The following is a 15,904-nucleotide window of genomic DNA, read 5'->3' as shown; positions in this document are numbered from 1 at the left end:
CATGATCAATAAACACGATTTATTAACAGTAGTTAATAAATATGTTTTTGGTTAAATAAGCATTCTAAAATAATTCATGAAATAATTATAAATGGTCATTTTTGATAGACATGATTTCCATTTTATAGTGTGTTCTGCATTGAAGAGATTTATAAATACATGGGAAGGAAAACAACTTTGCAGCAATCCAGTCTGGGATTCCACATGTTCGACTTGGCCCTCACCCGCTGTTGTCTTTCAGTCTTCAATCTAGCCTTTACGAATACTATTAACTTTAATATTCTAAAATGATCATTTAAAAAACGAACCAGTGTGAGCTAATAGTGTATGCCACTCCCAGAACTAGAATATGTGGCAGTATGTGAGAACATTTTTCAAACAATAAAGCTAAAGCATTCTTGAATTTTGGTTATTATATGTATCAGTGGTTCTAATTTGTGTGTGTGTGTGTGTGTGCGCGCACATGTGCGCACATTTGTTTTGTTATTACCATTAATTGATTACATTACAATAAACCAAAAGACAGTAGTGAGAATAATACTTAATGTTCAATACCAAACTGACCAATTTCAGACCAATATTTTTAAGGAAAAAGTTCTGTGTCAAGTTACATTAATGGGCAAGAGTGTATATAGTTATAAAGTTTCCTTGTAAATAGAAATTTTCGTGCGAGAAAAATTGAGGAAAAAGAAACAAATCTTTTAAGATATTAAAAAAAAAGCTTAATGTGTTTTTCTGTGAACGGGGCAAAACAGCAAGATTTCCAAATGAAAGACAGTTGTATGAAGAAAGGTGTGACAGATACTTGGTTGAAAATAAGATACTGAAAACAAGATTAAAACAACTGGATGCGACATTTACAGAATGAATTAGAGAGAAGCTCAGAACGGTAGTGAGTTCTGAAATTTTCACCTCTTATGTCACAGCAAGAGTCATACCATAACTTGGCCCTAATCCCCACCAACAATAATCAATTTTTGTAACATTTGCCTACCTGACCAGCTTGTATTAAGTGCCTTGAGAGGGACAGAACCTTTTGGGGCATCTTCTCTTTCTTGGTGAATTTCAGGCTTATATCTAAGTGTAACCCACTACATAAAGATTAAATGCTTTCATGTTTAGCATATTAGAACCAAATTCATGCATGCTATTTTTAAATATTGATTACACAAATTCCAGTTTAAAATGCCATCTAGCTCAGAAGAATTTTTTTCTAACTGCCCCCTTCAATATCTGGATATAGAATAGGTATATTCTATATCTATATCTATCTATCTATATAAATAGGTATATTCTATACCATCTCACCTGATGACCTATAGTCAAAAATCAGAAAGATATCTTTATTAATAAAAAGATGTTGGAGATAAAAGAAAACAAAATCATTTATGCTTCCTTATTTTTCATCACTGATACAAGCAATCCAGGCAGTAACAAAAAAAAAAAAAAATAGAATGGAACTTTGTTCATCTTTTCTTACTGACGTTATTGCTCAAAGCCCTGATTACACACACTCAAAAGCTGAACTGTGCTAAACTTTTGCTGGACTCCCTGTTCTCTTTTATTTGCTTATTTTGATCTTAAAAGTACTTTTTAATTGAAGTATAGTTGATTTACAATATTATGTTAGTTGATCTCTTTTATTTCTTTTTCCCACTTCTTTTTATAAAATATTTTAATTGGATTATAATTGCTTTACTATTTATTTAATTTTTTATGATAACTTACACCTCATTCCACCTGAAAATGTTTTTCAACATAATACTGTACTGGAGAAAGACAATTGTGTAGCAAAAAGCAAACAAATAAAAACCAAAAGAAATCACCCCACCCCCAAAAAAAAAACTATTTCCTACTCAAAATGCTTCTAGAGGTACTGTGTTAAACTAAAACATTTTTCTCCATAGCAGGACTGTTTAGAGATTTTATATCTGAATCGAGTATCTAAAATGGTGTCTAATAAAATGAATATTTGTTGAATAAATTAATGATGTATTTTGTAAAATTTCTGTAAGGGCATCCAATTTGCAACTTTTTATTTTCTTTCTTGGTCACTGATTTCTATTTAGCTCTTTAATAGATGTTGAATAAATGAACAATATCTAAAGCATGTATTTACAAATGTATACATTTGTAAAGCAATGCTTTGTCCTCTAGCTCTTTGAGCAGTAAAGGTTATTATTATTGTTATTAATATATCAGCAGTACTAATAGTTTTAACTGCAATGATTGTAATAATATGAAGTATTAACTACATGCACTGTTACAACGATAAATGTTCTAGAAACTCTGCACCTCATCTCAGTTTTGCAAAATCTGAGGATATATAAATCACTGTACACATTCTATAGGTATAGAACTGAGAAGAGAATTTGGAATCTAAAAAATTTTCTTTGAGAACCTCAAGAATCAATTATGTGAGGACATATTTGCTGTTTGGTAGCATTTAAATGTGGTTTAGTGAGAGTCAATATGAAGAAAAGAATGCTTTATTGTAAAAATTAGGTAAATGATTTGGTTTTTCTAAAAGAGAATAATAAACATATGGAAAGCATCATGAAGAAAGGCACATTAGCTAAATGTATATTAAGTTTAAGAGAAAAAAAGGCAAATGGTATTTCTTTAGGGAAAAGCTAAATATTGCCTGTTCTACTGTCTTTGCTACCAATTAATGTGGTTTTATTATTTGTGGTATTAGAACTCATTTGTTTACTCTGTTTTACCCAGTTATGAAGACTCAAATCATTTGAGTGGAGAAAAACAGAGACTGTGCAATTGTTTAGTATTAAGTAGATTAAATAATTTGTTCACTGGTGTTTTACTTAGGTACTTGGGAATATGCAGAAGGGTGAGACTCACTTTTTACATAAAAATTAAGACAAGTATATTGGACTATGTACGTTTCTTCCATTACTGAAATGCTGTACATTTTGTCACCTCATTTTCTTGCTCTTTTGGGTTTGGGTGGTTATAAATATCCCCCACTCAAACCTATAGTCTCAATTATTTCTCTATATTAAAGAATAGCTGATAATTATAAATTCTTGACTCCCATACAAGCATGTACAGTCCTGTAAGTCTGTTTAAATAATAAAAAATATAATAAAACCTGGGAACCCAAGAAAGATCCCTCTATTACACGATTAGTATGTGCTTTCCAGACCAAGGGGGGATGTTCCATTTATAACTCTCATTTGTTTCCGACCATCGTGGCCAAGTTTCCACTTACTGCGTGTCTCCTTGCCATCATCTTAACTTCCAGTTTGGAGCACTGTAAACTGTTTCTCAACCCTTAAATTAAAGCAAATGATATCCACTCCACATGTACCACCAATTTGACTAGAAGCCACTTCAAAGATTCCATTTTAAAGAATGAAGTATGGCCAGTGCTTCCTGAAGCCAAAGTTGGCCAGCTTCATAACGAAGTGGAACTTTCTCTGATTTCCCTTCTATTTAAACACTGGCAGCTTTTTCTTCTGAGGCATATTTTTTCTCCTCCACTCAAGGTAATCCTAGTTATTGTTGCTGCTGCTGGTTTTATTGGGGAGGAGACAGGATACAGGAAACGGGGAGGGGTCCAGGCTGACACTGTCTCACTTCGTGCTGCTGGGGGACCAGCACGCGTGGGTTTGCAAAGACATTCCATGCCTAGATGAACACAGACCTCCCAAAACACTGACAGACTGTCTCAGCTACACACAGATTCAAAGAGAAAGGCGTGTATATATTTCACACTACCACTGGCTTATCAAACTGGATGCCACTGTTGGAAAGCGGACAGCAGCAAAGACAAACTCTACAACTCTAGTGGTTAGCTCCCCCGGCAGGTCTCTGCTTTTTGACCATTTCCTCAAAAGTTCATTTGAACTGGCCATGCGGGCTACATAGTGCTTCTTACACAAGCCGCTCTGACCCTCCCCACTGCCTGCTTACACAGTGACTGGACATCAAGTTCCCGCTGTGGCCCCCGACAGGCTCCAAGCGCACTTTCCTCCCACATATACTTAGAGCTTGTGCACACAATGCCCAGGGCTTGAGGACATGCTCCCTCCTAACTTGTACAAGAACAGAGCAGAATATCCACCCCTCCCCTGACACACACACACATATCCATTCACACACAAACACACACACACGTACATACATAGACACCTACACACATAGATATAGACCATACACATACACACATATACACACACACACGTACATACATAGACACCTACACACATAGATATAGACCATACACATACACACATATACACACACACACGTACATACATAGACACCTACACACATAGATATAGACCATACACATACACACATATACACACACACACGTACATACATAGACACCTACACACATAGATATAGACCATACACATACACACATACACACACACACGTACATACATAGACACCTACACACATAGATATAGACCATACACATACACACATATATACACACAGAGACATACACAGACACACAGATTCCAAACAGTTCAGCTTAAATTTAAGATACGTTCCTTCTGACAAGATTTACATTCTTCCTGACACCTCTAGGTATTACTAATCCACAGCCACTCATCTGCTCAAGTTTTTCACATTCTGCAGGCAACATGAATTTGAATCCTAAATCCACATCAGGGTCAACAAGCCAGGAAGTGGAAAGGGAGCTTGTGTATTTCTCCCTTACTCACAGCCAAGGCCTTGAGAATGACTATGCTTGCCGCCTTCTCCCTTTGTGAGTTGGAAGTTTTGCTGGTTCATCTTTTTTGAAAGAGGATGTGGTATTTGGTGGGGGTCAGGTTCTGACCTTTGCTCCCCATCTTGCTTGGACCAAGCGTTCTCTCCTACACCCACACCCCGTATGGCTGTTACAGGATGGATGGGCAAACGCTCCAGAACTGGAGTTCTCATCTCTGTAAATGGAGACTTTGCAGCTCAACTAACTCAGCAAATGTTATAAAGCTCAGCTTCCCCTTTGAATAATGTTATTAGCTGACTTTTCAGCTCCTAGGACATCATCCTCTCTCTCCAAGGCCTTTTGCCCGAGTGGTGTTTCATCTGCTTGAACATTCTTTCCACACACTGATGCCCCCACCCCCCACACACCCATGATTGAAGTTCCTTTCTTTTCGTTCTTTTTTCTTTTTCTTTTTTCTGTCACAACCCCCAGCATGTGAGATCTCAGTTCATAGACTAGGGATTGAGCCTGCACCCTTTGCAGAGAGAGTATGGAATCTTAGCCAGTGAACCACCAGGTAAGTCCCTCTTCTCATTCTTTGCATCTGATTTTAGACTCCTCAGATAGGCCTTCCTTAACTGTCACAATCACAACCAGGCAACAGCAATATTTCACACTGGAGCATTTTCAAGAGGCATAAAGCTTAAAAATTAGATGTTTGGGCTTCCAGAATTTTCACTATAAGCCCTGGATTCCCCCAAACTAAGGTATCACTCCTTAGTATCACTCATTATGCAATAAATATGGTACATGAATAAAATATAACCCAAAGCATTACCATACAGAAGATATATCCATATATGAAATAAGAGAGAGACACACACCCAGACACACACATGCACACACACACACACACACACACACACACAGACCTCTCCAGGAACTTGCTGGTGAGGAACACTTAATAAGTTACAGTTGCAGCTGAACACAGAATCCTGAAGCAGTGCCTAGTTCTCTATTGTTTTAGAAACTAGAAAGAAGGAAAATTGTCAAAATTCCCACGCCCCAAAGTCCATGGGATATCATTTTTTCTTCTAATTCAATACAGTGTTCCTTGCCTGCTTCCAGAGGATAAATAAGGATTTGTGCACATATGTTACAAAGTCCAAATAAGCCCTTGTGGGGCTTGATCTTCACAGGGTTTTTTTAACTTCTGCCAAATAACTGTGCACTGCAGGACAGTGACATTAAGCTTCAGGCATTGATTTTCAGCCTCACCAAAAAGCTTTCAGACACTCTTATCTTTAGTTGTCAAAATCTTAGGTTCAAAGAACATCCAGTGAATCTATTTTTAGTCAAGTTTAAGAAATAGCATTGATTTAATAATAAATATTTTAAAATGCAATTTATGTGTTCTTTTCAATAAATACATTAAAAAGAACTGAGGTACCATTAGAATTTAATAAGCAATTCTCAATCCTCCAGCTTTCTAAATCTCTTGATTTTGATCAGAATATACTTGATAAAAACCAGGGGTTCTTTCAAAAGGATGCTTGCCAACATCAGGAAAACATCTTAAACAAAATACTCTATATTTCAGCACCATATTTCCTCATCACAGAGCACCAAATTATCCAAAGGAGCATAAGTTACATGATTACAACAGTACGTGCTACTATCTCTGTGCTTTGCACCCCCAAAATACCATCATTTTTCAGTAAGGCCGAGAGCAAGTGAGAGTTGAAAGAAACAGACATAGCCCTGAGAATATTAATGCTCTTTAAAAGAACAAATTTAGGGATTTTACCAAATCAAATGAACTGTAATAAGAGACACCATTGCCCAAAAAAGCATGGGCAAATTGACAAATATTTCCTGTGTGCTGTGTGTGGAGTACTGTCTAAATATTATATTCTTAGTAATTTATAAATATTCTCTCACTAGAGTTCTTGATACATTTGTATGCCAAACAAGTATACACACCTTTACACAGACACACAAATAATACAAAATACCTGAAGGGCCGTGAGGATATTTGCTAAGGCTTGTCCGTAGGTGTCATGACAGTGAACAGCAAGAGCTCTGGGTGGGATTTCTTTCATGACACTTTCCAACATCTTCTTCATGCTTCCTGGAGTTCCCACTCCAATTGTATCTCCCAGGGATATCTCGTAACAGCCCATGCCATACAGTCTCTTAGACACCTACCAGGAAAAGCAAGCAAGTAAAACAATGGAGATCAATGGACTCAACTCCTGCTGGTCCTCAGCAAACACAATCTAGAGGTGAACATCACAACTAAGATCACATGCGTATTCATAGAAAACATATATTTTAGTTTTCTAGTCTTTTCCCTTGCTTGTGAATCCCAAACATTACATAAAACTCTGAATGACATTTCTGTTGTTGTTCAGTCACTAAGTTGTGTTTGACTCTTTGAGACCCCAGGAACTGCAGCACACCAGGCTTCCTGTCCTTCACTGACTGTCTCCCAGAGTTTGCTCAAAGTCATGTCCATTGATATTCCTGCAATTATCTGTTTCTAACATTCAAGTTTGCCTTAGAACCATATCTATCTGTGTAACTGCAAGTTCAATGATAACATTGTAAGTTATAATTTCAATTATGGGAGGCTTATTTTCTCAGCCCTTTAATCTAACAAAAGTATCAGAAATTTACTTTGAAACTATTAATAGTATTCCTCAAGCCATTAGACTAGTGGTCAAGAGATATCAATCAAGGAACTTTGTAATTGATACAGACACAATATTTTTGTCTTAAAATTTCTAGCTCATAAACAGATGATCTTAAGCCTAGTAAATTTCAAGTTCCCTTCAAGTCATATAATATTACTACCAAAGAGCAATATGAATTTGATTTAAGGCAGCATGATATGTTGACAAAGACTCTGCTTGTGCAACCACACGGGCCTAGATTTAAATCTCATCTATGCTCCTCATATGATGCTGGGCAGAAGATGAACATTTTGAAGCCCCAGTCTCTGTTCTGTAAAATACAAACAATAAAACATCTTTGTATAGGACATTTTCTAAGCCTTACTACTTAACTTTTTGAAATCATAATAAGGTGAGGTTAGTGTTGAAATGTTTGGTTGTGAAAATGAAATGAGAATATATAAAAATCACTTTGTGCAAAATCAGACACCTGGTTACCTGCAAACTCATGCCTTATGTGTGTCTTCAGTGCCTGTTTTACTCCAGATGCTGCCCTGCGTGGTGGGATATGACAGGGATGCAGATGTCCAGGCTCATGGTATTATGGAGTCTGGAGCCAAGTGAGGACAGACCCTAATCAATTCCACTCGGGAATGTGTAAACACAGCTAAAATAATAGTTTTAGAACAAAGAAACAAGATTGTAAGAGCATGGAGCAAAGGAAATTGACCTAGATCTGTCAAACAGGAAGGGCCTCAGTGCAGCTTGAGATAAAGTCAGCATCAACTTGTTGGAGAGGTGGCAAAAGAAAGATGTGAGAATATTCAGATGGAATTTGAGGCAACTAAAATATCAAATATGAAGGGCATTCCAACTCTGAAGGAAAGTCAAGGGAATTCCCTGTTGGTCCAGTGACTAGGCTCTGTGCTTCCGCTGTAGGGGATGCAGGTTCAATCCTTGGTCAGGGAACCAAGCTCCCACATGCCAGGAAGCAAGGTGAAAAAAAAAAAAAAGATCAAATGCTAAGGACAGTTGCAACAAGAAAGTAAAAACTAAGGGGCAATAGGGCTCCATAAAGCTGGGGAGGAAGCCCAGGGCAGAGCATTCAAAGAACACACAGTCTTGTAAACCAACTGGGTTTAGGATTTGGGTTGAGGATTCTATCATAAGAGCAGTAGAAAATCTCGACTGAATGCGGAATGGTGGTGATAAACTTGGATTGATGTTTCAGAAAGGCAGTATCAATCAACATCCAAAACAGGTTGAAGGCACTCAGAAGGGCTACCTAGTCCAGGTTCAGTTCAGTTCAGTTCAGTTCAGTCGCTCAGTCGTATCCGACTCTTTGCGACCCCATGAATCGCAGCACACCAAGCCTCCCTGTCCATCACCAACTCCCGCAGTTGACTCAAACTCATGCCCATCGAGTCGGTGATCCCATCCAGCCATCTCATCCTCTGTCGTCCCCTTCTCCTCCTGCCCCCAATCCCTCCCAGCATCAGGGTCTTTTCCAACGAGTCAGCTCTTTGCATGAGGTGGCCAAAGTATTGGAGTTTCAGCTTCAGCATCAGTCCTTCCAATGAACACCCAGGACTGATCTCCTTGAGGATGGACTGGTTGGATCTCCTTGCAGTCCAAGGGACTCTCAAGAGTCTTCTCCAACACCACAGTTCAAAAACATCAATTTTTCGGCACTCAGCTTTCTTCACAGTCCAACTCTCACATCCATACATGACCACTGGAAAAAACATAGACTTGACTAGATGGAACTTTATTGGCAAAGTAATGTCTCTGCTTTTTAATGTGCTATCTAGGTTGGTCATAACTTTCCTTCCAAGGAGTAAGCGTCTTTTAATTTCTTGGCTGCAGTCACCATCTGCAGTGATTTTGGAGCCCCAAAAAATAAAGTCTGACACTGTTTCCACTGTCTCCCCATCTATTTCCCATGAGGTGATGGGACCAGATGCCATGATCTAGTTTTCTGAATGTTAAGCTTTAAGCCAACTTTTTCACTCTCCTCTTTCACTTTCATCAAGAGGCTTTTTAGTTCCTCTTCACTTTCTGCCATAAGGGTGGTGTCATCTGCATATCTGAGGTTGTTGATATTTCTCCTGGCAATCTTGATTCCAGCTTGTGCTTCTTCCAGCCCAGCGTTTCTCATGATGTACTCTGCATATAAGTTAAATAAACAGGGTGACAATATACAGCCTTGACGTACTCCTTCTCCTATTTGGAACCAGTCTGTTGTTCCATGTCCAGTTCTAACTGTTGCTTCCTGACCTGCATACAGGTTTCTCAAGAGGCAGGTCAGGTGGTCTGGTATGCCCATCTCTTTCAGAATTTTCCACAGTTTATTGTGATCCACACAGCCAAAGGCTTTGGCGTAGTCAATAAAGCAGAAATAGATGTTTTTCTGGAACTCTCTTGCTTTTTCAATGATCCAGCGGATATTGGCAATTTGATCTCTGGTTCCTCTGCCTTTTCTAAAACCAGCTTGAACGTCTGGAAGTTCTTGGTTCACATATTGCTGAAGGCTGGCTTGGAGAATTGTGAGCATTACTTTACTAGCGTGTGAGAGGAGTACAATTATATGGTAGCTTGAGCATTCTTTGGCATTGCCGTTCTTAGGGATTGGAATGAAAACTGACCTTTTCCAGTCCTGTGGCCACTGCTGAGTTTTCCAAATTTGCTGACATATTGAGTGTAGCACTTTCACAGCATCATCTTTCAGGATTTGAAATAGCTCAACTGGAATTCCATCACCTCCACTAGCTTTGTTCGTAGTGATGCTTTCTAAGGCCCACTTGACTTCACATTCCAGGATGTCTGGCTCTAGGTGAGTGATCACACCATTGTGACTATCTGGGTCGTGAAGACCTTTTATGTACAGTTCTTCTGTGTATTCTTGCCACCTCTTCTTAATATCTTCTGCTTCTGTTAGGTCCATACCATTTCTGTCCTTTATTCAGCCCATTTTTGCATGAAATATTCCCTTGGTATCTCTAATTTTCTTGAAAAGATCTCTAGTCTTTCCCATTCTGTTGTTTTCCTCTATTTCTTTCCATTGATCGCTGAGGAAGGCTTTCTTATCTCTCCTGGCTATTCTTTGGAACTCTGCATTCAAATTGGAATTCCTTTTCTCCTTTGCTTTTTGCTTCTTTTCTTTTTACAGCTATTTGTAAGGCCTCCTCAGACAACCATTTTGCCTTCTTGCATTTCTTTTCCATGGGGATGGTCTTGATCCTTATCTCCTGTACAATGTCACGAACCTCCATCCATAGTTCATCAGGCTTTCTGTCTATCAGATCTAGTCCCTTAAATCTATTTCTCACTTCCACTGTATAGTCATTAGGGATTTGATTTAGGTCATACCTGAATGGTCTACTGGTTATCCCTACTTTCTTCAGTTTAAGTCTGAATTTGGCAATGACTATTACTGGATGGAAACTTGGATAAAAAAAGCATAATGCTGATCCTCCTCTTTCTTCTCTTTTATTTAAGTATATCCGTTCAGTTGTTAAATATCCAGGTCTTTGGAATCATATAGAAAGCATGTAGGTGACTGAATTTCTCTCTGTGATTCCATTGGGTTTTTTTTTTTGCCTCATGTAGATACAGTCATTAATTATATCAAAAGCCTATTAAATAGTGGAATTTCTTAATGGCCATGTAAAGAAAAGTGAAGCTGCCACCCAAGTGATTAAAGGAACATTCTATGCGTGGAGTCAGGGGAATCCCAGGGTTACAAGACTGGCAGGAAGGAAGGAATGTCATCAGCCCCAAATTTTGCTGATAATCAAGAGAAGGACTGAATAGGATCTCGCATGTATTTAAAAAAAAATTATTGCTTTACAATATTGTGTTAGTTTCTGCCGTACAGCAAAATGAATCAGCTCTATTTATACACATATCCCCTCTTTTTGGGATTTCCTTCCCATTTAGTTCACCACAGAACCCTGAGAAGAGTTCCCTGTGCTATATATGTTGAACCAGAAAAATGATATGATGAACCTATTTGCAAAGTAGAAATACAGACACAGACATAGAGAGCAAATCCATGGACACCAAGGGTCTAGACATCATTAGGGGTGTCATGAAGAGTTGATGCCACACAGATAGGGCACCACTGATGCAGACAGCCCTTTGAAATGTAGCTGTGGTGGGATGGAGAGGATTGTCAATAACTAGCCAGCCAAGGATGCTGACTGAAGGGAGGAAGTTTTCAGAGGGAAGAGGCTTGTGCATGCTCAAGTGTCAACAGGAAGGGCTCTGCAGTTGCATATGCAGGTGAGTGAGAGAAGGGGAGGAGTCAGCGGAGGGGACATGGTTTGCAACAGTCATTTCAGAAAGTGAGACCAGGAGGTGGCCCTACCCTGGGGTGGAACAGAGGACCCAGGCAAGGTCACTGGTCATGAGTTCCTAACGCTTCTGATTTGTCTGTTCCATGATTCTCTCTGGCAGCACCCCAGGCATTGTGGAGCAGAAATGAAGAGCCTGAGGCTGTGGGAGGTCTGTCCAGAGGCAGCATGAGGCAGAAGGCAGAAGAGCAAGGGGTAGGGGTATAGGCAGAGTTGGATTTGGGTTTTGTGCAGTCTGAAGTCATATTATTTTGGAAACATTTTTCAAGAAAAGGATATATAACTGTGAATACAAATTAATAACAGACCCTTGGAAGGGTCTGATGCCAGCAAAGGACTGCAAAATTTAAGTTGTATGCAGATGCAAACTATTAAATATATAGGATGAATAAACAACTAGGTCCTACTATATAGCACAGGGAAGTACATTCAGCATCTTATGATAAACCATAACGGAAAAGAATATGAAAAGGAATATATATGTTTAACTGAATAAGTTTTCAGTACAGCAGTAACTAACACAACATGGCAAATCAACTGCACATCAATAATTTTTTTTAATTAAGCTTCATTATTTTATAGTATATCTGCCTCTGCCTCTGGAATAATGGCAACTTGAATCTCAGCAGAAAGAGCTATGGGATCTAAAAAGAATAAAAGCAGGGAAGCAGTGTGGACTCATACCAAAGTCAAAATAGGCAGGAGACAGCAAAGGGACGCCACCTGAGCAACCAAGGCAAAGCTTAAGGATATGTGCAAAAACGGCCCTGACATTCCAAAAGAAAGTAGACAGGCCACTCACTATGTTCTATTCACGTAAAAACAACACAGATGTTTTTATCCCCTCCATCTTCGAACATCCAAATGATAAGACTCAGATTCTAACTCTGGACAGTGATAGCCACTATCTAGGTCTTTAGCATTAAAATAAAACTATTAGCTCAGTGATCAAATATGTCTCCCGGTCCATGGTTCTTTTGGCCTTGTGGTGCAGATGTAATAAACAGTAGGAAAAAAAACCCATTTTAAAAAATAGACATCATTTTACCATGAACCAGAAAACCAGACGTATATCTTACTTCTGTCACTTTCTGAATTGTGATGTTTCCTTCATATGGACAGCCCAGGGCACAGGATACATACCTAAGTTTAAAATACAGAGCCATATAAATATGTGTCTGTAGATAAGCCACTTCCTAATTTCCATTGTATAAAAATGAAAAGAATAGACAAAGGTTCATCAAAAAATTTTATTTTACTCTCTTCTTTCATTATTATCTTATTCTCAAACCAAACAAAAACAACTGGAAACATTTTCAATTTACTCATATTTTTCATTTAAAATTTTTTCTAATTATAATTTGATATATGTTATTTGATGGCAGATGGGAATAAGTATGTATCTGTTGGGGTTGCCTACACTATAGTAATACACGAAAGCAGAAAATACCAGAGAGATGTATCTTTATTTTTGTTGTTTTTTAAAAAAATTTTTTTGGTTGTTGCATGTGGCATGTGGGATCTTAGTTCACTGACTAGGGATTCAACCTGTGCCCCTTGCAGTGGAAGCATGGAGTCTTAACCGCTGAACCACTAAGGGAGGCCTGAGATTTATTGTTTTACTTAAATAAGTACATACATTCATCTGTTAAACATCCAGGTCTTTGGAATCATATAGGCAGCAAGTAGCTGACTAACTGAACTTTTCTCTTCATTTCTGTATGGATGTTTTGACCTCACCAAGATACAGTCGTTAATCACCCCCAAACTCCTAGAACTGACCACAACCTCAAACTTCACCTTGCCTATCTCTCATGGGTCTACCTAAATCATCCCCAAGACAATCAAAGACTGTCTAGTCTGTGTTTAAATGGCTTCAAATAAAGATATTCCATAAACTTCTTCAACCATTTAATATAAAAAGTCAAGCCTTTCCTGTAAGAATGATACACTTCCATCTGAAAGTATGAAACTTTAAGAAAAGTCTCTTTTTAGCTATTTTCAACTCAACACCAGTCCTGTTTTATTAAAGATTTCTCAGACACGTTACAACACTATGAATACAATGCATCATATGCCTGGTCATCAGGAATTAAGCAGTTCACACAAGGAGAGTGCTGGTGGGGAAGGAGACTGGAGACAGTTCTCCGGGGCCGAATACGAAAGGCTTTAGATAGCAAGGTCTTGGATGCTATGCAATGGGGTTGAAACTTTAAGATCACTCAAAATTATTCTGAAACACCTATATGACAAGATGCAAATTGTTTTAAAAAATGCAACTCATCACAAACTCTGGAAGTGGGTACCACAGGAAGGGTGGAGGCAAAAACATGAGCAAAGGCGATCCTACGTTTCCTTGATATGTGTGTGTATATATACGTGTGTGTGTATATGTGTGTGTGTATATATGTGTGTGTGTATATGTGTATATATAAATGTGTGTGTGTATATATATGTGTGTGTGTGTATAGATATATAAATGTGTGTGCATATATATGTGTGTGTGTATATGTGTATATATAAATGTGTGTGTGTATACATAAATGTGTGTGTGTATATATATGTGTGTGTGTATATATATGGGTGTGTATATATATGTGTGTGTGTGTATATATGTGTGTGTATATAGATATATGTGTGTGCATATATATATGTGTGTGTATATATATATGTGTGTGTATATATATGTGTGTGTGTATATATGTGTGTGTGTATATGTGTGTGTGTGTGTATATATATAGTGTGTATATGTGTGTGTGTGTATATATGTGTGTGTATATATATAGTGTGTGGGTATGTGTGTAAATATATGTGTGTGTGTATATATACATGTGTGTGTGTATATATATACGTGTGTGTATATATATATGTGTGTCTATATATGTGTGTGTGTGTATATATATATGTGTGTGTGTATATATATATATGTATAACTGGATCACTTTGCTGTATAGCAGAAATTAACACAACATTTTAAGTCAACTATACTTGATTATTTTTTAAAAAAGATGCTGTCTCAATGCTATTCTCTCAGAACATCCCACCCTTGCCTGCTCCCACAGAATCCCAAAGTCTGTTCTGTACATCTGTGTCTCTTTTTCTGTTTTGCATATAGGGTTATCATTACCATCTTTTAAATTCCATATACATGCATTAGTATACTGTATTTGTCTTTATCTTTCTGGCTTACTTCACTCTGTATAATGGGCTCCAGTTTCATCCATCTCATTAGAACTGATTCAAATGAATTCTTTTTAATGACTGAGTAATATTCCATTGTGTATATGTACCATAGCTTCCTTATCCATTCGTCCGCTGATGGGCATGGGCATCAAGGGTGAAACAGATCACCAGCCCAGGTTGGATGCATGAGACAAGTGCTCAGGGCTGGTGCACTGGGAAGACCCAGAGGGATGGGATGGGGTGGGAGGTGGGAGGGGCGATCAGGATGGGGAACACATGTAAATCCATGGCTGATTCATGTCAATGTATGGCAAAAACCACTACAATATTATAAAGTAATTAGCCTCCAACTAACAAAAATAAATGAAAAAAAATAAAAAGAATAAAAAAGATGCTGTCAATTGGAAGATAAGCTACAAACTTCACAACAGGTTTTGGAGTAAAAAACATGAAACATAGATTCAATAATTCAGTATACATCCAGTGATCCCAAAGAGGCAACTGAATTTCAAAAGTATCAAAGCATGAATAAAATTTGCATTTTAGAATTGAAATAACTAAGCAGTTCTATAACCACACAAGCAATTATGAGGACAGAGGAGGAGAAAAGAGGATTAATTTAAGCAAACTTTGGAAGCTATGCTGGACAGGAAACCCATCTCTCTGACCTTTCAATCACAATAATTTAAACTTAATGCTTGAGTGATCTTTACAAATTTAATGAAGATATGTGGAAAAGGAAACGTTCTTATGTGAACACAGCCCTGAAGAAGATGGCAAGGGAGGTAAAAGGCCATATATTTTCAATTCAGCTACAATGATAATAACGTGTTGAAAACAGAAGTACATCTATTCTGAACCCAAAATATCTAAATACGATTAAAAATGAAATCCAAGCTCTCTAATTACACGCCATCCCACTAAAGGCAAAAACCAAAGCAAGCGAAAAACAACAAATGTAATACAATATAGAACATGCACACCTCTCCTGTGTTCTCTTAACTCAC

The 15,904-nt window shown here is 37.9% G+C and overlaps 1 protein-coding gene across 3 annotated transcripts in view; it reads right to left on the bottom strand.

Annotated features, from left to right (window-relative positions):
- Positions 1-15,904, bottom strand: part of HMGCLL1 (3-hydroxymethyl-3-methylglutaryl-CoA lyase like 1) — a 189,637-nt gene that overhangs the window by 64,785 nt on the left and 108,948 nt on the right. For all 3 annotated transcript variants that reach the window (XM_043450434.1, XM_043450435.1, XM_043450436.1), the window contains 2 exons: positions 12,794-12,857; positions 6,700-6,888 (listed from right to left, as the gene is read on the bottom strand). In XM_043450434.1, coding sequence (XP_043306369.1) covers positions 6,700-6,888; positions 12,794-12,857 — 253 coding nt within the window. The remainder of the gene's footprint in view (positions 1-6,699; positions 6,889-12,793; positions 12,858-15,904) is intronic.

This window comes from Cervus canadensis, chromosome 28 (genome assembly GCF_019320065.1).
Source record: "Cervus canadensis isolate Bull #8, Minnesota chromosome 28, ASM1932006v1, whole genome shotgun sequence".
NCBI lineage: Eukaryota > Metazoa > Chordata > Mammalia > Artiodactyla > Cervidae > Cervus > Cervus canadensis.
Note: the sequence above shows the minus strand (reverse complement) of the source record. Positions and strands in the feature narration are given on the sequence as shown.